The sequence below is a fragment of the Erithacus rubecula genome (genome assembly GCF_903797595.1).
Source record: "Erithacus rubecula genome assembly, chromosome: 15".
Classification (NCBI taxonomy): Eukaryota; Metazoa; Chordata; class Aves; order Passeriformes; family Muscicapidae; genus Erithacus; species Erithacus rubecula.
Window position 1 is genome coordinate 16735419 of NC_136667.1, and position 22326 is coordinate 16757744.

Genomic DNA, 22326 nt, shown 5'->3' on the forward strand with positions numbered 1-22326 from the left:
TTATCTGCACAAGCTGCCCAACACCTAAGCTTTAATAAGGATAATTGGAATAATCATACTCTTCCCTCTTTTGTAAAGCACCTTGAGCCTTGCTGATGAGAAATGCTAGGATGTGATTAGATGTTTAATGAAAAATTATCATTAGAAAGAGAAATAAAAACAAAAAATGAACTAAAATGGGATATACTGCATTAGGGCTGAATTAAGAATAATTTATCAGAGGAGATGCTGACAATTTTAACCTGAAAATTGAGTAGAGATCTTTGGACCAGAGTCAGGGCCTGGATGTTGTGAAATTATGAAATATGAGTTGTGAAATATGGAAATGCTGGGCTATCCCACCACCTGCAGCCAGCACCAAGAAAAGCAGCAGGTGTTCAACATCACCCTGTGCCCAGCACAGCTCCTCCACACTGAAGATTTGGCTTTCCAGCCCTTACCTTCCCCAGAAAGTATCCTGGAAGTGAGGCAGACGGGCTTTGAGCTGCTTAGACCATGTGGAACAAGTCTCGGTGAGTATTTCTGGCGCTGCCTGACTCAGTCTGTGAATAAAATCCACAGACCCCAGACCGCACCGGGGCTGGCCGAACCCAGGCACGGATGCAAAGCTTTTAACCCTTTGGGGATTATCGCCCTCCGAATTTGCTCACTCAGAGATCAAAGCAGGAGGATTTGGAGGCGTTGCTGTTCAATTCAGAGCTGGGGCAGGTGCGGGTGAGCTCGGGGAGAAGGGCAGAGCAGGAACCATCTCTGGGGCAGAGCTGCGGGTACCAAAACATGCCCAGCACCACCTGGACGTGGCAATGGAGCCGGGAGAGGCCGGACAGAGAGCAGGGAAAGCTCCCACACACCCTCAGCAGCCCTGGAGCTCCGCCGCCTCCCCTCACCCAACCTCCCCCAGAACCCGCGAGCAGCGCGGGCTGAGCCCCGGCACCGCCGGGAAAAGGAGGAGCAGATCCCCGTGCGGGCAGGGACAACTCCCGGCTGCCCTGCCCCGCTCGGGGGCCCGTCCCGGGCGGTGCTGAGGGCTCCGCGCCGGCCTTTCCCCGCGCCGGGCGGCGGCCGCGGCCCCTCAGCCCGCACAGTGCCCTTACCCCGCGGGCGCCGGGCCCCGCGCTCGCCCTCCCGTCCATGGCGGGCCGCTCCCCGCGGGCCGGCAGGCGCTGAGCCACGCCGGGGAGCCGCGGCCAGGGCCCCCCGCCGATGCCGTGGGGAACTTTCAGCAGGCGGCTGCGACTACGGCGCCCGGCATCCCCCGGCGGGGCGGCGAGCGGTGCCGGCCGGGAGCTGTAGTTCCGTGAGGGCGGGGGAGCGCCGGGCGCCTGCGGGGATTGCGCCTCGGCCCGGGGGAATCACGGAGATACCGCGGCTGGAAAGGAGCTCTGAGAGCTCGGAGAGCAGCCTGTGAGTGATGCCCGGCCTGTCGGCCAGCCCTGGGTGCCACGGCCGGGGATGCGGCTCCACCGCCTTCCAGTGTTTAAAAACCTTTAACGTGACGAAATTCTTCCTAATACCCAACCTGAACCTCCCCTGGCCTAGCACTGGTTGCTTAGGAGCAGACCATGATACACACCCTCCTGTCAGGGAGTTGTGCAGAGCCAGAAGGTTGCCCCTGAGCATCCTTTTCTCCAGGCTGAGCCCCTTCCCCAGCTCCTTCAGCCCTCCCTGGAGCTCCAGCCCCTTCCCTGGCTCCCTCTGCCCTCCCTGAGGCTCCAGCCCCTTCCCCGACTCCCTCAGCCCTTCATGGGGCTCCAGCCCCTTCCCCGGCTCCCTCAGCCCTCCCTGGGGCTCCAGCCCCTTCCCCCAGCTCCTTCAGCCCTTCCTGGGGCTCCAGCCCCTTCCCCGGCTCCCTCAGCCCTTCCTGGAGCTCCAGCCCCTTCCCCGACTCCCTCAGCCCTCCCTGAGGCTCCAGCCCCTTCCCCGACTCCCTCAGCCCTTCCTGGGGCTCCAGCCCCTTCCCCAGCTCTGTTCCTTTCCCTGGATACACTCCAGCCCCTCCATGTCCTTTCCGAAGGGCTCAGAACTGAGCACAGCACTGGAGGAGTGGCCTCACCAATGCCCAGTCAGGGGCATGTCACTGTCCTGGCCCTGCTCTCACTCCATGGCTGGGACAGGCCAGGTGCCAGTGGCCTCCTGCCCACCTGGGCACACCTGGCTCACGTTCTGCTGCTGTTGACCAGCACCCCCAGGGCCTTTCCCTTCAGGCACTTTCCAGCCCCTCTGCCCCAGCTCAAGTCTTCCAGAAGGTTGCTGTGGCCAAATATTTAAGTTCTTTACTTTTTATTTCACCTGGCTCTTATTATCAGCCCCCTGAACCTGTTCTATTATTTTCAACACATCATGAGCTTTCTGCAACAGCTTTGCTTCTAATCTTTCTTCCATAACGTTTCCAACAGAGACCATTCCTTGCCCCAGAAACTCTCAATGAAAGCAATAAAATTGTAAAAGCCAACCTGTCAAAAAAGTATAAGCAGGCAAAACTTAAAGAAAGGCTCTGGAAACTCCATCACTGAAATACTCAGCTACTGGCCATCAAGTGTTCAGCTCCTGTGGTCTCATGTTTATGTGTTTCATCCATTTTTATTTACAATTTATTTTTATTTAAAGCTGACTATCTCTCTGGCCCTGCTGTGCCATGTTTCCTGTGTTGAACACAGGACAGTACACAAAACAAGCCATGGGGAAACAAAAGGATATTTTAGAGACATGAGTAAGAACCATCCAGTCAGGTGGAAAAATGCTTTTATAAGCAAAGACATCTGTGTGTACAGAGCATTATTACTGCTCGCTGTACTTAGAGATAGCTTTTGATGGAGAGAGGAAAAAGGCAGCAGAGGTAGAGGCCACACACCAAACTTCCACTGTAAACACCCAGAAAGGAGGGCTGGGGGAAAGTCTGTTATTGCTCCATGGGAGTCCAGCAGCACAGGGGCACAAGACTGACACAAAAATGGGCTGTGCTGTCACAAGGCCTTGTTTTCTAGAGCCAGACAAGGAGGATCTGTTACAAGACATGGTGGAATGTTTGTTTTTGTAGTACTGGGTTTCCAAAATCCATGGTCTTTCTGTGGCTGACAAGCCTCTTCCTTTCTTTGCCTCGTTCCTGCAGCTGTCGGAGGTCTGCACCCCTGCCTGCAAAACATGAGCACAGCCCAGCAGAAATGTGCATCATTCATGTGCCATCAGACAATGCCTGGGAGAGTTACAAAGGAGGGGAGGAAGAGGAGACCACAGCCTGCAGTAATTTGCATTATTTCTTCTTTGAAATGGTCACTTTTGGCTTTAAACTGTAACAAGTATTTATTTCATAATAATTGTATCACACTTCACATTATTGGGTATAAATTCACACCCTCCCCATGACTAGGCAAAATTTGGCAGTATGTGTCTGTTCTAACACATACTTTCATTTCATTTTGGTAATATTTTATACATAGAAATTAACTGAAAAGCAGAATCTGTGTTGTGACCTGGTGCTTACCTCAGGGATTCCCTCCATGGTTCATCCTTAATGCTTTGTGCTGTGCAGAACCTGCTGGGAGCAACCACTGCTGGGGATTTATTTCACTGGGAACCAAACCAGGCCATGGCTGCCCCACAGCACTGACTTTTCCTGGATCCAGCAGGATTATCCACCAGCAGTTCAGCTGGAGCAGTGCCTCTCCTCAGAGCAGAGCTGTGACTGCTGCCATAGCCCAAAGCTGAGGCTGGAGGAGTCCCAGGTTTGGTTTTGAGCCACCCTGTACTCACATGCCCTGCAGCCTACATGGAAATGCAGCTCCAGGCAGTGGAATCACACTGCTGGGCCTTCCCTGACGTGCAATTCTGCCACGTGCTGAAGCCACACAAACCTCAGTGTCCAACTGTGCAGTTTTACCATGCTACATTCAGTGCTTTTAGGACCACAAACTTGAACAGTCACATTGGAATTCTCTTTGCCAGGGACTTCATTTTTACTTTTCTCAGTATTCAAAATTCCCCCTGCATTGACATTAAATACATTAGTTGCCCACTATGAGGCAAGTTCTCTGGATTACAAGCAGTTGAACTTGCATATTGCTTACTTGATTTGCACATTCAAAATTTCATCTTACTTTGAGAGGCATTGAAGTTTTAACATAACAGCACATCTGTGGCAATTTACTTCCTTAACCAAGTTCACTTTGATGATGACTGGGTGCTTATAGAACCACTGACAAACACAAAAGGAGATTTGGAAATATTATAATTAGAGCAAATAGGAAAAATAGCTCAGATTTTAGATGCTAGAAGGTGTTTTAATGCAGATCATTCTAAACATCTGAAATAAAGAAAACATACAAACTGGGAGCACTTTAAATATGTTTATTCAGCAGCTATTACAACCAACCTCCAAAAAACTGGAGTCCCCTCTGGTTTCTGAACCGTGTCAAGTGATGGAAATGCCTTTAGGATGGAAGCTGGACAGTGCACTCCTTTCTGAGATAAACATCTAACAGGGATTAATCTCTTTGAAAAGGCAAAATATAAATATATACACTCTAAATTCACAACAACAGCTTCAACTCACTACGTTAATTCAAGTGGGGTAACAGTGGACAAACCCACATCATGTAAACTGCAGTCGGAAAAAATCTCAGCTCTGTGCTGCTGCCTGGTGCTGCAGGTCCCGCTCCAGGGTTACATTCTGGGATGTGCCTCTGGCAGAGCTGGATCGTGCTGGATCTCAGGGGCTGTGCACGGGACCGGGCATGGGGCTCTGCTCTCTACACATTGCTCAAGGCATCCACACCAGGGAGAACCTTACCTGGGGGAGAGGAAACAGCACAGCAGGGTTAAGGGTCTCTGTGTGATCAAACAACTTGGCAATGTTCAGAGAGATGTCGTTTTTAAAAGGAATTGATTTGGCTGCACATTGATCACGGTGGTTGCATGGACCTGCTCCACACAGTAAATCCACCCAGAGCACAGCTGCACTCAGATGTCAGCACAGATTCTTAACACAGCCCAGCCATCAATCCTCAATTAATAGCAATGGCACATTTCTGTCCAGGTCTTTGCTAGGCCAGATCCGAACACCCAATATCCTTTTCCATCAAATTTGATAGCAAACAGATTTTTGATTGGATTTAGGGAGTTGCTGCATACTTTCTTAAATCCCTAATGGCATGTAAATAGAATTCTGGAGAGTGTGGTGGATGTTTTAAGAATTAAGAGGAAAATCCTCCTATGAGTCCTAGGTCTTTAAATAACTAAAACACCCAAGTTGAGATATTTACATGTCTCTTTCCAACTGATGGAATCAAAGAATATGCTCATCTTTGATTATAAGGGCCTGCATTTTCTGCAACATTTTCTGAAGCATTTTTAGCTTTTTGTCCTACTTTAATAATGAACAGACACCACTCTGTTTTTCTGAGGAAAGGCAAAACCAATCTTCTAATGCTCAAGCTGTATAGCAGGACTGAATTGTAACACTATTCACAACTCACTAAGTTTGTTGAGTTTTCAGGGATTTTTCCCCTTTTTTTCATCTTCAGCAGCTTTTCTAATTAGCCAGACTTCCGTTACATTTAAAAGATCACACACACAAACCCATATTTTGGGCCAAAACGTAGCAAGTTTGTGCTTTTGAACACACAGCATTTCCTTCAAGCCATCTGCATTCCTTCCCTTCTCCATCACTCCCTAGGCAACAGAAACAAAAGCTCTGTCTCCCATCTCACTCCTGCAAACAGCAGCTGCAAGGCAGTTTATTGAAGTTTCTCCTCTTCAGAAGAGTTGAGAGCATTGGATAATTTACACACACCGGGAAACAGCAAATTACCAGAGGAAATGAAAAGTCGTTTAGAGAACAATGGAACTTGTTACAAGAATCCCGGCCATCCTCACCATTTTGAATTCCAAGTGCCCTCCTGCAGGTTTGTCGGTGAGCACTAGAGGGCTCCCCAAAACCAAGGGAATTCCAAACAGGAAGAGGAGACTTCTGGCAAGAATTCCAGACTGTTCTGATGAGGTTTCCCTAACAATCTGGGCATTTTAAACAGGCTGGTTGGCATATCCTGAGGGATAAGTGACAAAATCCTGCTCACTCTTGTTTTCTATCCCAGCATTTCTGCTTTCTGGGAGAGGCACACTGTGCTTTTTGCAGGAATATTCCATTTTCCTTCCTCTCTTCCTTTGTGAGGGCTGCAGAACAGCAGCAAGAGGAGCTTGTGACTCCAAAGCTATATGACTTCACATGGTGGGACAGAAAAGACTCTGCTGTTGTGCTTTGTTCTACCAACACATGGTAGAGTACCCAGAACTGCACATTTACTCAAACAAATGAAGATAAAAGAGTATTTACCCTCTAGCAGCTCCAGGCTGGCACCACCTCCTGTGCTGACATGGCTGACTTTATCCTCAGTGTTCCACTTGGCACAGCAAGTAGCTGTATCTCCACCACCTGTAGCACAAACAGAATCCATGAGACACACAAGAAATTCAGATTTTGTCCAACTGAAGGCCCAAGCCAAAGGACAGAGGAGAATGTGAGGAAAATAATGTGACCATTATTTTTATCACAGTGCTGGCCACCACAATCTTCCTCTATGGATTTAGAAAAAGAAGAACAAACACAACTACTTACCAATAATGGTGATGCAGCCTTTTCCAGTTACTTCTACCACTTTGTCCATCAGGGCTTTGGTTCCTTTGGCAAACTTGTCCCACTCAAAGACTCCAACTGGACCGTTCCACACAATCTGCTTGGCCCTTCCCACAACTTCAACAAACTTCTTCACACTCTCAGGGCCACAGTCCAGGCCCTAAGGGAAGTGAGAGAAGGCACAGATACACTCACTGCTGACCCCCAGCTCAAATTCCCCTCACCCCAGTCATGAACAAGAGTTTCTCTGTATGCAGGGACAGATTTGCCAGCAGCTGCTGCAGGAGGGTAGAGTCTGGGGTGGTATTTACCTTCCTAACACCAGCAAGTCAATTTTAAATCAGTATCAGATTCTTGAAGCCTTAATTAGAAAACTTTGCCAACCCTACTTAAATTCCAGTCAAATAAAAGGGGTTTCTACTGCATTCAGGTCTGCAAGCTGGGAGAGGAATTTTGCTGCTTTAATCCAAATCTCACAGAAGCTACTTAAGACTTAAAAACTCAGAACAAACAACAGGGCTTCAATTGCATTAAACCAACCAACTCTACACAGCTTGACTGCCCTCAGAATCATTTGCCAAGGCTCACAATTACTCTTTCTACTCCTTTAAGAGGTGTCCTACCCACCCTATTCCTTTCTGCTCCTCCTGTCAGCCCCTTTCCCATTCAAACCTACCATCCAGCCAGCAGGAATGCCTGAAGCCACTGTGGCCTCCCCAGTCTGTGCATTCTCATCAAATTTGTCAGCAGTGATGAAGTCAACAGGCAGAGTGATCTTCACACCATTCTTCTCTGCCTTGGCCATCAGGTCCTTGACAATTTTTGATCCCTCTTCATCAAACAGAGAGTTGCCAATCTAAAGGAAACATTTGGGAAAAGTAAGAGGCAAGTGTTTAGCTCCTGGTCATTACAGGAGAGAAGATCAGCACCCAAACTGCTCAGACAGCAATTCTGGAAAGATTGTTTTCTTAAAGCACATGGAGAGACACAGCAGCAATCTGAGTTTTGCAAAGGGATTGTCAAGTAATTTCTCAGTGCTCCCTACTCTTGCAGAGAGCCAAGAAGGCAAGTGCTCAATCCCAGGACATATAAGGGGCATTGAGACCATGTTCTTCTTTAGGAGCAGACACAGAATTGTTCTCCTACCTCCATGTTGTTGAGCACTTTGAGGAAGGTGAATGCCATTCCACCACCAATGATCATCTCATTGACCTTATCCAGCATGTTATTGATCAGCTGGATCTTATCCTGAACTTTGGCTCTGGTGAGAGAAAAGAAAAAAGAATGAATTATTAATATTGTGACTATGGTATGTCAAGGTTGTTCTAGAGAATGATCCAACAAAAGAACTGTTGGGAATGGGCAAAAAGAGAATTTCATAAGTTAGCAGGCCAGCATTAAAATTCAACTTACTAGAGCATTATTCAGCCCTCCATTTCTTCTTTTCTATTTAAATATAAACCTCATTTGGCCCTTTAGAGCCTGATTTCCCTTGACTGCCCAGCCAAGATAATTCACCTGATGAAATGCACCTTGCAGAGCTGCTCTGCTGGACTGGGCACACACATGATGAAAACTGGCTGCAATTAAATATTTCTGCACAGGAGAAGTGCACTTGGTTGTGCACCTTCCAGTCCCTTTGCACACCAGGTGCTGGGGCAGGGCAGAGCCCATGCAGCCCCAGCAGGGCCCCACTGCACAATGGGAGGTTGTGTCAGTTTACAGAGAGCTGAGCCTGAGCACTGCTGTACCCTGAACTGGGGGGAAAGGTCACTGACAATGTCTGGGCCAGCACGTGGCTCTAACTGCTCTCTTGGCTAAGCTGGGCAAAAAACTGCTGGGCACTGTCTCAATCTGGGGAAAGTCAGAGGTCAGGAGAGACAGTGAGCAGCCAGATTGTATCATCACAAAGCAGATGTATCAGTTAGCTACTCTATAATCCACATCTCACATCTCAGGAGTCAGCTACAAATCTGAACTGCAGGTACACTTGAAAGGAAAGCACTTGCTTAAACCAAGCAAAAACATGTCATTTGTTAGGGGAATTAGAGAAACACAGTCACAATGTTCTTGAGTCTTACCCTCCAAGAATTGCCAAGAAGGGCCTCTCTGGACTCTCTAGGGCCTTGGCAAAATAGTCCAGTTCTTTCTTCATGAGGAAGCCAGCAGCCTTCTGAGGCAGATTGACACCTACCATGGAGCTGCAAAATTAAAGTAAAAGGTGAGGAAAGGAAAAATTTACATGTAGAAACACCCCCGTGCCTCATAGCATTACAAAAATCAACCCTTTAGTCAGCTGAAGCAATGAGAACAGCTACCACCTGCATGAAAACACACACAGGGGCTTTGTTTTCCTAGTTTGATAAGAGAGCTGTACATGACTCATCTCTGACATTGGTTTTACACAGAAATATTGATGTGCAAGACATTTCAACTAGTGATCCAAGACACTGGAGGACAAGTAATAGCCAAGAGCAGGGACTTCTTCCAAGAGGATCACTGCAGCCTGCAAGTACACATATCTAAAAATAATCCCTCTGTCTGTGGAAGGGAAATGGGAACCCACCTGTGAGCTCGGTGCGCAGTGCCAAAAGCATCATTGACATAGACATCTCCCAGCTTGGAAAGAGAGGCTCTGAAAGCATCCACCTTTGCAGGCTCAGCCTTGATCTAAAAAGAGAAAGAAGGACAAGTTTGTACCCAGAGGCTTTGGCTCCGAATCTAACTAGTGGGTGACTGTCTTCATTTGCTTTTTCTCAGTGCAGCAGAAATAACAAAGAAGTTTAAATGGTTTAAATTCCACTTTAAACTCCCCTAGACTAACTACTATTGTTGAAACTTTTCCCACTTCTGAACTGCAGCACCATGAACCTTTCAGTCTCTCTCCAACAGATTACAGTGCTGTGTGGTGAACACAGGTAGCACAGGAAGGGTACAGAGAGACAAGGCAATGCTGAGGTCAGGCTAAAGAAATTCATGCTCACTCACTGAACAAAGCAAGCACAGTCTCCAAGGCACATAGTAAAAGGCTGAGCTCTTGAAAGAGTGATTTAGCAACTGCATTGAGGATGAACCAATAAACAGGTGTATTTCTGTTAAAAGATTCCTCCCAGCATCCTAGCAAATCCTCACGGGATAGCTTATGCAGTTCAGCTTATTTCCCAGCATGAGGAGCCAGCAGAGCTCACTAGGGCAGCAGGGGAGTGCCCAGGGGTAGCTGACAGCCAGCTGCTGCAGGGAACAGCCCAGACTGGAGTCAGGCCAGCCCCTCTCCAAGGGCTTTTCTGCTCCCTCAGCTCATCACCCCACAGGGGGCCTCTGCCAGCACCCAGATGTGACACCACAGGGATTCTGGCAGGAAGGCACTCCAAGAGATGGCAGCAGAGTTCAGCACAGCTTTGGGGGCCCTTTTTAGCAGAGCCTGAGCAGGAGACAAGCCCAAGGGGCCACACAGGTTACAGAACAATGATGCCAACTGCTCCTTCACTGAGCAAACTGCCTGCCTGTACAGACTAAGTGTTCCAGTTAGAACCAGTACCATTGGTGAGCAGAACACAAGAGGCTCTTTCAGAAGCAACCACTGCATCTGCTTTGGAAAACACAGTTTAAGCACCACTCAGCAATGTGAAATCCTGTACTGCATCACTGTTTCCACAGCACTGACTTTCACCTCTGCTAGGAGAGGCACCACTGTCACTGGCACATCCCCTGTTATGCTCAATGCAGTATGTGCTTCCATATGCACACACCCAGCTAAATCACCTGGGAATTACAGAAACACATAAAACCAAGGGATTTCTCCCAGAGAAAATTAAATTCTTGCCTCACTTTTCTCCCTGCCACTATACTTGCAGTGGCACACAGTTCTAGCAGTGAATAATTCCAGATTTGCTCAATTTCCCCTTGCCATCTGCACAGGCTCACCAACTCTCTGCTGTGTCCCTAAGCTGCAGGAGTCCTGTGTCAGCCCATAAAGGGCACCAGTCCATCTCAGCATTCCCTCCAAGAACTGATCTGACCAGAGGCAAGGCCTCTGTAAAGCCAGCAGGGTCACCATTGCTAAGAAAAGCAGCTGTCTGGAGCAAGCACTCTGCTGACCTTCAACAAAATGTCAGAGGTGCAAGGCAGCCTGGTTCTACAAAACTTCCCTGAAGAGCAGACAGGCTGAGAGGAGGGTTTGGTAATCTCTGTGCTGCAGAAATATTAGCCATATAACCCAAAAAAGGAGCATCATTCTTATGGGACTTGTGGCAACAAACTGTCTCCACATTGATTTTCATTTTAGAGATCTCAAACTGAAGCTGAACAAGCAGCAGTTTCTTGCACAGCTCAATTTTGTTTCTTTTTCCTTTTTTAACAGCTAAAGTCTCTCACTTGAGCTGTTTCATCTCGGCAATTCACTGTATCCCACTCAAAACTTTTGCACAACAGTGGGACACACTGATTTCTGCTCTGCTGTTCAGAGCAGGTTCCCAATCAGTGCTTTAGAGAGGCTGCTGGCTCCTCAGCAATCTGCAGCAAAGAGCAGGTAAGAGCAGAGCAGGCACACATGAAACCAGACTTGAAGTTTCACCTTGTTCCCTGAAGCATCTTTGCCTTTCCCTTCCTCTTCAACGTGGAATCGGAGGTTCTCCAGCAGGATGACTGAGCCAGCAGCAGGATTAGCACAGGCCTTCTCCACCTCAGCACCAACACAATCCTTCATGAACAAGACCTCCCTGCAAACACAAGACACACTCTGTCACCTCACCTGTGACTTCCTGGTGAGAGAAAAACATCCAGCTCCCCTGCCAGAGAGAGCCTGCTGCACACCAGGCTGTTTTTGCACTTTACCTGCCCAGAAGTGCCTTCAGCTCCACAGCCACTGGGGCCAAGGAGAACTTGTCAGGCATGGGGACACCGTCCGGGCGACCCAGGTGGCTCATGAGAACCACAGACTTGGCCCCATGGTCCAGGCAGTGCTTGATGGTAGGAACAGCTGCCTTGATTCTGTAATAGCACAGGACAACTGATTAATAAGGACTCAACTAGAGTTTCAGGCAAGCAGAACAGTACCACTTACACAGGAGCCCTGGGAGTTCTCCCTCAAAAAGTAACAAAAGAAACAGCATAAGAGCTGGGCAGAACAATTCTTTAAGCATCAACACAATTCTCCATCCCAGCCTGTTTTCATACACTTCACTGTTATCTTCCATGCAATGCAGGACATGGAATTAAAATTCATTTTGTAATCTAAATCCTGCTGATTGCTCAGCTAAGAAATGTCAGGACACACCTGAACACTACCAGGCTTCCTGGGTTACCCTGGGATCCTGCACCAAAAGAGAAATGATGAGCAGTGAGAACACTGTGGGGAACAGAATTGGCACCTGCCTGCAAGTGGCAGACAAGCAGGGCTGGATATCTGGGGTCATTCTTTCTAAACCCCAGGTTTTATGTGCTGCACTGCAACAATTATTATAACAAAGATGGCAAGTTACCACAGCCCCAGGGTAAGCAGGAAGCACAGAGATATAGTAGCAGACAACTTTCACATATAGCCTAAGAGATGTGGCTGTGAAATGGTCATGGCCAACTTAGGAAGTTCAGAATTTCTGAAATAAGATTTTTTTTTCCCCCCCCCCATATGCTTTCCACAGCAGCCACAGTGAGTATCAGCCTTGTAGTTAAGTGTAGTTTGCTAACAACTGCAGGGGGTTTATTTAAAAATAGCTGGACTTTCTCTGACACCTTTAATACTCTGCTATGAGCAATGACAGCTTAATCATGGTAATGTTCCAGGTAAAGTCAGAGACACAGCAGACTTTGTAGCCTCCATCTGGGATGGAAATTACAGCTCACCTCTGATTGTTGGTTATTTTGTGATCCTTCATTGGAACATTGAAGTCAACCCTAAAAAAAAAGAAAAAAAAAAAAAAAAGCAAAATTAAATAATCAACAATTTTATTTTATTACTTATTTATTTAATTTTAAATATTCAACAAATGAGTGAGGGAACCTGCCAGTAAAGGTGCTGGCTAGAAAAGCAGTGTTACAATTAGAATCAGATGTTCACCTCTGCTCTGTCCATTCTGAAATCAATGTGTTATCAGCCAGTTCTGCTTGTAATAACACCACAAATGGAGAAAAAACACTGCTAGAATAACTTAGGAAGCTGGGCCACTAACACATCCTTATTAGGACCAGAGGAGCAGTAATGCTGAGCAGAAATAAACCCAGATATAACCATTTATTTTTAAACAATATTATTTCAGCTCCACAGCGAGGAACATCCAAAGGAAAGGAAATGAACAACGACCTTGTGCTCTCTGATGAGGTTTCTGAAATACTTGGCTGGACTGCTGTGGCCAGCAGGCATTTCAATAAAACTTCAATTTCTGTCCTCTGCAGATCTAATCTCCCTGCAGCGAGTGCTGTGGCTTATCCCACTCTCCCTGGAAGAGCTGACTCGGATCCCGAGGTAACTTCCTGAGCCGTGCCAGCTGAAGGGCTGGCAGGGAGGAGCTTCAGCTCTCCTGGCATCCCTTGTGCCCATGTGCAGGAAGCTGAGTTGCATAACCACCGAGGCAGAAATTGCTCACTGAGCTACTGAGGGAACACCCCTGGCTGGAACAGCGAGTGGCAGAGAGCAGAGTGTGCATCCTTCATCCTTCTTTACATTAGAGAACATCCCAGTTCAGCAAGCTGCGTGAATGAATCCCCCTGCAGCCCACTCAGCACGTGAAACAAATGGCAAGAAGGACAAAAGCTGCCAGCAAAACAGGAGTAGCTGAGCAGAAAGAAATTGAACTGGCAGCCCCACAGCACAGTGGGTCGGGTTCTAGAAGGTGTAAAGAAAAGCATCATTATCCTAAAAGGAGAGAATAAAAGAACAGTTTGCTTTACAGAGCAATCAAAAGTACAAAAGAAAGGTCCAGCTCAGCCTTCTTCACCCCTGCAGACAATTGAAATCTGAGCTCCCCTGAGCCCTCTCCCCTCCCCATTCTCAACTTTTCCTGAAGCTTCGGCATCAGGACCGGAAGTTAAGTAGCCAAAATGATGACGAACATGAGAAGAAAAAGAAGAGGTATCGATTTTAGTACTACTGAGAGCACGTGGTGACTCGTTTTAGAGGGGTGAGATGCAGGCAGGAGATACTGAGCCTGGCAGCTCACTTGCTTTTTTTGGGTAGCCCCTCACAGAACAGCGAAATTAATTAATTATCATTAATTAACGGAGATTTTGAGCGGGCAAACCCAGCCCATTGCCTGTCAATGGCACTGCTGCTCTCTGTAGCATGACTCAGAAATGGAAAAAAAAACCAGTCAGATGGCCAAAGAATTAGTCAGGTACAGATTTCAACAGAGACAGAAAGATCTTTTGTTGTACCAGACTTAGAAAGTGCACAGAAATCCTAAGCAAACTTCTACAGTACTTGCTACACGGGCTGTTTTCTGATAATCAAATTTTTAGGGAACTAGTTCAAAACAACGTTAAAGAAACAAGGGGTAAAAAGAGCAAATTGTCTGTCACACTGCCAATAAGAGGAACTATACCTTTGCTACCCCTGCCTACTCACAGAGTAGATAACACACACGTAGTAACCACGTTGTAGTGACCTTGAACAAACTACCCGTAATGAAAGTATTTCGAGCAGGACATATCACGCTGTACCTTGGTGCCCTTATCTCCCAGGACTTGGCAACGATTTTAACACTAGGCTTTCAGGCACTGATGCTTTATAAATAAGCCACGAATGCCTATTTTAGGGTTTCAGACCTGGATGTGCGGTGACGCCCCATCCCTGGAGGTGTCCAAGGCCAGGCAGGAAGAGGTTTGGAGAAACCTGCCCTAGCAAAAGGTGTTCGTATCCTCGGCATGGGGGTGAAAGGGATGAGATCTAAGGTCTCTCCCAACCCAGGCTATTCTGTGATTCTAGGATTCCATTGCTGCTGCGAAATGCTGAATTATTATTGGATTTGAATAGCCGGACAGAGCCGTATCTTCACTTGTTTATTGCAATGCTTTTCCAACTTTCACCAAGGAAAAAAATAACTGGCAAATAAGCATTTTTTGGGAGTTGTTCTCCGGAATAAAAGCACGGCAGGCTGGCAGGATTTCTCCTCAAGCCCCCCGTGGCGGACACGAGCGAGCGGGGTGATCCAGGGCGGCAGAGCCGGGCCGGGATTTACACCCTGCCCGGCCGCCACGTCCCTGCAGGGAGCCGGGCCGGCTCCATGATGAGACAGGAGCGAAAAAAACAAATTAAACTAAAACCGCACAAATCGCCACGTGCCGGGCTCGAGCTACGAACCGCTGCCGGGGGGCACCGGCCCGGCCCCAGCGTGGAGGATGGAGCAGGGCGGCGCTCAGGGCACGCACATTCCCCCCGCAACGCCTCACCTCATGACGACGCGCTTGCCCTTCACGTCCACCTTGTCCAGGGTGAGTTTGTTGGAGAGAGACATGTTTGCTGCTGGCTGGAATCACTCTGCTCCTGCTCAACCCGCTGCGCTCGGCCGCCTCCGCGTTCTGCCGCAGCGCCGCCCGCGCCGCCGCCACCCAGAGCGCCTCGCCCCGCCCCTCCCATCGGCCATTGGTCCGTGCTGTCAGCTCTGCATTCCTATTGGACAAGCTTCCTGTCAGTCAGCGGGCATCCCGCCTCTCAGGGGCGGGGCTGCGGCTCCGGCCCCGGTCACGTCCCGCACGCAGCCGCCGCTCCCTGAGGGCGCGGGGAGAGCGCGGGGCTCTATCCCTGAGCACCAAATTAACGGGTCCGCACCTTATCTGAGGGAAAATCACCCCTAAGTGCTGTCTGAACGTGTGCCGGCTGCTGGGAATCCTTCAGATGAAGGGCAGCCACTTCACGGCCGAGCCATAGGCCTGGGGCAGGCCAAACGTAAAGGATGAGACAAAACCTAGGATATTTTTAAGTCACCTACATAAATACTTCTCGAAACAACTGTTTGAAGGGACACACCTTACAGCAGCACGGTTTGGCAGAATCACGGGGTGATTTGGGTTGAGAGGGATCTTAAATAGAAATTTGTTCACTCCTTGCCATGGGCAGGGACACCTTCCACTATCCCAGGCTGCTCCAAGCCCCATCCAGCCTTGGACACTTCCATGGATCCAGGGAGCTACAGCTGCTCTGTGCCAGGGCTTCACCACTCACAGAGTGAGGGTCAGGGAAGATTTTTTTCCTAATAGCTAATCTCAACCTACTGTCTTTCAGTTTGAATCCATTCCCCCTTGTCCTGTCACTCCAGGCCCTCATCAATCGTCTTTGTTCCTCTTTCTAGTAGGTTCCCTTCAGGTACTGGGAGGCCTCAAAGCCTTCTTTTTTCCCATATTGAACAATCCCAATTCTCTCAACCTTTCCTCATTAAAGTGACATTCCATCCCTCTGATCATTTTGGTACCTCTTCTGGATTTGCACCATGTCCTCCCTGTGCTGAGCTGGGGACAATCCTAACCCTGCTCACCAGCAGGTTGGTGAGTGCAGCCAAAAATCACCTTCCCCAACATACGTGCAGCCTCCAACGCAGTGCAGCTGGGTGACAATAGCACAGTGCAATGCTCTGTACTGGGTGAAAAAAGGAGCTCATGTTCTTTTGTCTTTTGCCCATAGGATAGGCCTTTCTGTTGCTGACAGGGTTATTTTTTTGCCACGCTCACAAAAATGTACAGACACCACTGAGAAAGTGGTGGTAACAAAGTTCTCTGCTGACAGAATGGTGCTGGAGAGAGTCCAGAGAAGGGTAACAAAGCTGGGGAAGGGTCTGGAGAGTCAGTCCTATGAGGAGCAGCTGGGGGAGCTGGGGAAGGGGTCAGCCTGGAGAAAATGAGGCTCAGGGGGGACCTTCTGGCTCTGCACAACTCCTGACAGCAGGGGACAGCCAGGCTGGGGTCAGCTCTGCTCCCAGGGAACTGGGACAGGAGCGGAGGAAAAGGCTCCAGTTGTGCCATGGGAGGGTTGGGCTGGACATCAGGAAGAGTTTCTTGTGGAAAAGGTTTTTAAACATTGCAATGGGCTGCTCAGGGAGGTGTGGAGTCACCATCCCTAAAGATGTTCAAAGCACTGGATGTGGCACTCAGTGCTCTGGTCTCATTGATAAGGCAGTGATGGGTCAAATATCAGATCCAACCTAAATGATTCTCTGATTCAAATCAGCATGCACTGACAAGAAGTGAAACACAGAGGTACCTAGAAAGCCAGACTAATGCACTGCTCACATGGGTGAAAACACCCAGCCTGAGGCAGAAGGGTGGGAGTCTCCTGCTGCAAGACTTGTCAGAAAGCTCAGGAAAGCCTGGATGGGCCTCCAAGACATGTTAAAGCTGTCAGTCCCCATATCAATAAACCCTGAAATACACAAGTGGGAACAAACTGACAGGTGACATGAAATCTCCTGTGAGGTGGTCACCAATTAGGATGGAGCAGACCAGGAAACACCCCTTTAGTTTGTCAATGTGTGCTGCTGTTCATCTTATATTGCTGTAACTCCACAATCAAGGTTCAAATTAAATTAGGTCCAGTAATGGTCTCAGTGTTGATAGCAGAGTAAATCTGGGGGTGCCAAGGGGTCCCTCCCGTGACGTAGCAAATCAGACCCAACCTTGTAACCCAGAGCCCCTGGACAGTGCTCACAGTGTCCCCTGTGGGCAGGGACATCTGGAAGTGTCAGTGTGAATCCAGCCTTCACCAAAGCCTCAGAGTCAAATCCCAAACCGGTCCTGATTGCAGCCTCCCCCAGGAGCTGGGACTGCCTGCCCAAAGCACAGCTGGCCAGAGCCACCTCTACCTGCCAAGCCAGAAGCACAAGTGACAGCACTGAACAAGTGAACAAACCTTTGAGGGTTTATCTCCTCTGGTGAGGAGATAAGAAGAGGTTCTCTGGATCTGTAACTATTTAACTGTTCTGAAATTAATCCTTTTCCTTCTTCCGGTACTACTTCACGCTGTGCTGCTTTCTCCGAAGGCAAAGGTTAAATTCCTCGGTGCTGACTCAGAAAGGAAAGCTCTTGCCAGCTGCAGCCCACAACCCAGCCCCGGCAGCACCTCCTGCTTTCCCTGGGAAACTGGTTCATTCATTAGGACAAGGCTTTGATTTCAAAAACTTGCCTGTCACCTCCTAGGGGTAGAAAAAGTGTGGAGCAGGAATGTCACACCTGAGCACCCACAGTGATTTAGGAATCCCTGTGCTACAGCTGAGGGAAAAGGGACAGCAGGACACCAGTGAATCCCCAGGCAGACAGGACATTCAGCAGTAAAGGACTAAACAAGCCATAAATAAAAATGACTGAGAGTACTCTGTTCAATAGGAACAACTCCACTATATCCCAATGGTTTGGAGAGTACTGGATATGACTGGAGCAATCTTGGTGCACTTAAAGATCATTGTTCTGGCAGAAGCTCAGCCATAGCTCATTCAGTGTTGTCTGGTTTTATCCTTGTTTGCTTTTTCCCCATTTATTTGTGTGAAGCACATGAGATAGAGGAATAGGGAGGATGTCACATGAGAACTTGAGGTGGCAGAACACAATTAGAGATGGGAAATGGCCCAGGCACAAGAATTTGTGTCTTATAAAAGGGGTTACAAAAAAAAGGGGAAGAAATACAGGCACACATTCAAAGCTCACTTGCATGCTTGAGTCACCTCTCTGTCCTTCCCTCCTGTTGTGAAATATTTAGAATATACTGCAAATATTTAAAGAAAAAAAAGCCCATGCAAACAGTTCAACCTCTGCACTTTTAAATTAACCAGTGCAGCAAAGCCAGGAGGGCAAAGGGCTGGTAATGACAAACCCAAGGAGCCGAGGTGAGACCTGTGACCATCCTAGGAAGTCATTCCCAGGAATATGAAGCAGCAGCTGTACTTTAGACTGCCACAGCTCTCCTGCATGATCCTGCTTCATTTATCCAACAGGAACAGGACTGTGCAAGTTTAGGCAGGCCACAGGCTCTGATGGGGTGTGTGTGTGGTTTGGAGACAATAATCTGCATCTCTCTCTGTGCCGTGTGACCCTGCAGAAAACTTGCTGCTTATAGAACCACCCACTGCAGCTTAAGCCTGCCCTTAAAGCCAGGCTGCAGCCAGGTCTGAGTGCTCTGCTCTCCTTGCAGGGGGAGATGGTCAATGTTCAAGCACAGGGATTGTGGAGGAAAGATAAAGAGCATCCAGTCTGGAGCTGCAGGAGAAGCTGCCTGAAGAACAGGCACAGCGCTAAGGGAATGAAGGCAGACATGTCCTGGCTGCTCCCTCACCTGGCCACTGCCTGCACAACCTCATTCCCAGCTCCTGCAGGGACAAAGGGCTTCAGGCTGTCCATTTGAATGATGAGTTCATTAAAAAATGCTGAAGAATCCTCTGTGTCTTTTTCCTGCACCTGAGTGTGCGTGTACAGCTCTCCAACTCTCCTTTAAAAATGTGTTTTAGAGATGTGTTTAATGGGATACAGACAAAACCCAGTCTTACCTGATCAGCAGTTTTCCTTCATGACCAAGCAGACATGGTACAAATTCACAGCTACTACTTAAATTGTCCAGTCAACTGGAAAGAAAGAAAAAAAAACCCTCACATTGCCCATAGCACAGCTCTGCTATCAAGGCAGATGCTGAATTTGGAATCAGAGTCTGACCTTAAGGGCTTGTCATACTGCTCTGCAGAGATGTGGTCTGAAAATGTTACTTAATAAAGGGAAAAAAAAGAAAGCATCGTAAAAGATGATGTAGCCACCCTGAACTGAAAGCACTTAGGGAGTGGTTTAGAAGAGTCTTAACAATTTCTAATTCTATATTAAAACTGGCATTTCTTGAATCCCAGTGAAGATTGTTAGCCAGACAAATGCAGATTTTTGTATCTGTTACAGCTTAGGCCTGGCTACTTAATGAACTTTTGGTTTAGCTTTTTATTTATTTTTAATTCAACCAGAGCTAAAACAAAACAGTTCCATTTGAAAGGCGAAGATTCACACACTGCCTTAACCCAAAATAACTCAAGACCTAAATTAAACAGTCCCGAATATTTTGGTTACTATTTTTGTGCAACAAACCTGCATTTTCCAAACCACAAGTGCTAAAACTGACAGTTTCCATTCCTGACGGGGCACACTAGGCCTGAGACAGTCTTAGAGGATGAAATGACAGGGTTGTGTCTTAAGGAAAAGTAAAATTCTTCATCTTGAAACATTTGGAGACAACTTGAACCTGACTGACACAACAAGGGTTAATTGGCACAAACCAAAATATGGGAAATTTCATCCTAACATAAGAAACCCCCTTTTTCACTGTGAGGGTGAGTGACCCTGGAAGAGCCTGGCCAAAGGGTGTGGAGATGCTACAAACCCATCCTGGGGCAGCAGCTCTGGCCCTGCTGGGACAGGTTTTGACTGACAGCAGCCTCTGCTCTCCCCCATTTGCTGACACAGGGATGTCACAGAGATTATTCCAAAATTCCCCAACTTTCACCAGCCCCCCCTGCCCCCAGCTCCACAGGCTCAGTGTTTGCTCAAAATTGTGTTTAGCAAAGCTGGAACACCAAACCTCCCATCCTTGGCCTTTTACTCACACAGCTACAGACATTTAAAGGAGATGAAATAATAGGATTTAAAACAGCCTTGGGATGGTACATTTTTATTTCAGAGCTTATAATTGCCATTAAAATGATGGAGGCACAGTCTTTAAAGAATAGGAAACGTGAGACAACATGTTTTGAGATGCAAAGAACTGTAACAGCCCTACATTAACATTCCAACCAGCACTCACTTCTCTATTCTTCATCCTTAAAACTGAATGACAGAAGTTCTCCAGTTTAAAACATTTTGTTGGAAGTTCTAAGCAAAAAAACCAAACCAAACCAAACCAAACCAAAAAAACCCAAAAAGCATAGTTTTTAATAAATAGAAGTGTTTTCCTGCTTCCATTTTGTTCTGGCAATTTCACTTTTTTTTTTTTTTTTTGTATAAAATTTCAAGTGTTTTAAACTTTTAAAAGTAAGTTTGGTAAGATTCAAAGAGTAACTTTTAAAGCCTGGAGCATATGTACTTTTTATTAAATAGAGGACAGGTTCATAAATAGCTAGACACAGAAAACAATAAAATAGACAAAGGAGTCATACAACATTGTTTGTAACTGAGTGTTTCCACGTGATACTTGACATTTCTGAATCCAAACTGTTTCCAACAGAAGCAACCTATTTACATATTGAAACATTTACATTTGGGAAACACTGAGCTCCCACACATGATTCCACTTGCACTGTACATTCAAACTGAAAGGGATTTTGGTTCTCCAATGTAAAGCACCTTTTGTAATATTTTAATCACAAGATAAACATCCTAGAAGTCATTACCTCACCCTTGGGGAGTGCTGGAGAGAAAACCTGCTTTCAGAAATCTGAATTTATCACAACCACCTTGCCCCCCACCTCCTTGGGCTCAGTTATTTCCTGTCTCCCAGAGCCTGATCCCCTCTCTGGCTGTCCCTACAAGCTGCTCTCACATCCCTCCCAGCCAGCAGCTGCTGTTCCTTATTCCCTGATAATCATCCTGCACCACTTTAAATGTCCTGGTTTGAAAAAAAATCTTGTTTTGCTGTACCTGGATCAAACACTGAGTTTGACAGAAAACAATAAAGCCTAGGAAAAAAAACCTGTGTTGGGAAAAAGTTGGAGGTAAAGCCATAAACATTCAACCCACACAGCATTTGGACAACAAGAGGTTGAAGACAAAGTGCTCTAAAAATATATTTGGAAATTGTTTAACAAGTTCTTAATGCTGCTTTATTTACTAACCAGGAATCCAAGCCTGAGTTAGCTCCCTGTTTCCTGCAGTGGGAGGGGGATGTGTCATTTCCATGCCATCCACTCCCCAAGCAGCACTGAAACTCAGCTGAAGGAGTGACTGAGAACAGACAGAAATATGCAGATACCTCCCTTCCACCTGCACAACTGTGCCAAAAACACAGAGAAGGAGGGTAAATAAACAAGACAACTGAAATATTTGCATTGTGAAGCACTAAAACCCATCCTAACACAATGAAATAGCTTTGGGTAACAATCTGCTTTGTAAGAACAGCTCTGCTGCTGCAAACTGAGTACAAACCTCATGGAATGCTGTGCAGTGATGTGTCTCAGCATGTAACACCACCACATATTACACACAGGTGTCATCTCATGTATAAAAATACACTATATTCACATAGAGATATTAAGAAACCAAATCCTGCTACAGAAATATTTTGTTTCTTGACCCAGCAGCACATGATACTGCTCTGCTCACTGCAATACAGGTACCCTGATTTCCTAACAACACAACCCCCAGCACAGCTCTTGTGCTCTCACAATGGGATTTTTCTGGTGGTTCTCACATAAAATGCAAGAGCTGTTTACTCAGGACTTTTTACATACACAATCTATGCCCTGACATCAGGCTTTGAGTTAAAAAGCAGAACATTAAAGAGAATCTCTTTGTCTTCACCAAAATGAGTATTTCTCCTCTACAAGCACAACTGGTACACGTTTACATCATGGACTGCACTTGATAATGAAATTCAACATTATTGAATTTATTAAATGCAGCAATTGCTGCCAAGGACTGCCTCAGCAGTGGCTGGGGAGAGCAAGGTTCAGTGAGTGGCAAACACCAGCCACTGCTGCTGAGCATCTCTTTCTCACACAGGATATTTCTGATATTAATTTCATGATCAAAAGCTGCAT

The 22326-nt window shown here is 47.2% G+C and overlaps 1 protein-coding gene across 1 annotated transcript; it reads right to left on the reverse strand.

Moving 5' to 3' along the window:
• Positions 1-4329: 4329 nt before the first annotated feature.
• On the reverse strand, positions 4330-15160 carry PGK1 (phosphoglycerate kinase 1). The gene is made up of 11 exons (XM_079318791.1): positions 15011-15160; positions 12470-12520; positions 11462-11617; positions 11202-11346; positions 9195-9298; positions 8710-8829; positions 7775-7889; positions 7305-7484; positions 6611-6788; positions 6329-6427; positions 4330-4786 (listed from the first exon to the last, which is right to left on the reverse strand). The coding sequence occupies exons 1-11, from the start codon at positions 15073-15075 to the stop codon at positions 4746-4748; spliced, it is 1254 nt and encodes a 417-aa protein (XP_079174917.1). The 5' UTR covers positions 15076-15160; the 3' UTR covers positions 4330-4745.
• Between the last annotated feature and the right edge of the window lie 7166 nt (positions 15161-22326).

Coding starts and splice junctions, on each gene's coding strand:
- PGK1 (XM_079318791.1), bottom strand. CDS start 15,075: ATGTCTCTCTCCAACAAACTCACCCTGGACAAGGTGGACGTGAAGGGC. Junction 11,618..12,469: donor AAAATAACCAACAATCAGAG/GTGAGCTGTAAT, acceptor GTGCTATTACAG/AATCAAGGCAGCTGTTCCTA. Junction 6,789..7,304: donor GCATTCCTGCTGGCTGGATG/GTAGGTTTGAAT, acceptor CACTTCCCTTAG/GGCCTGGACTGTGGCCCTGA.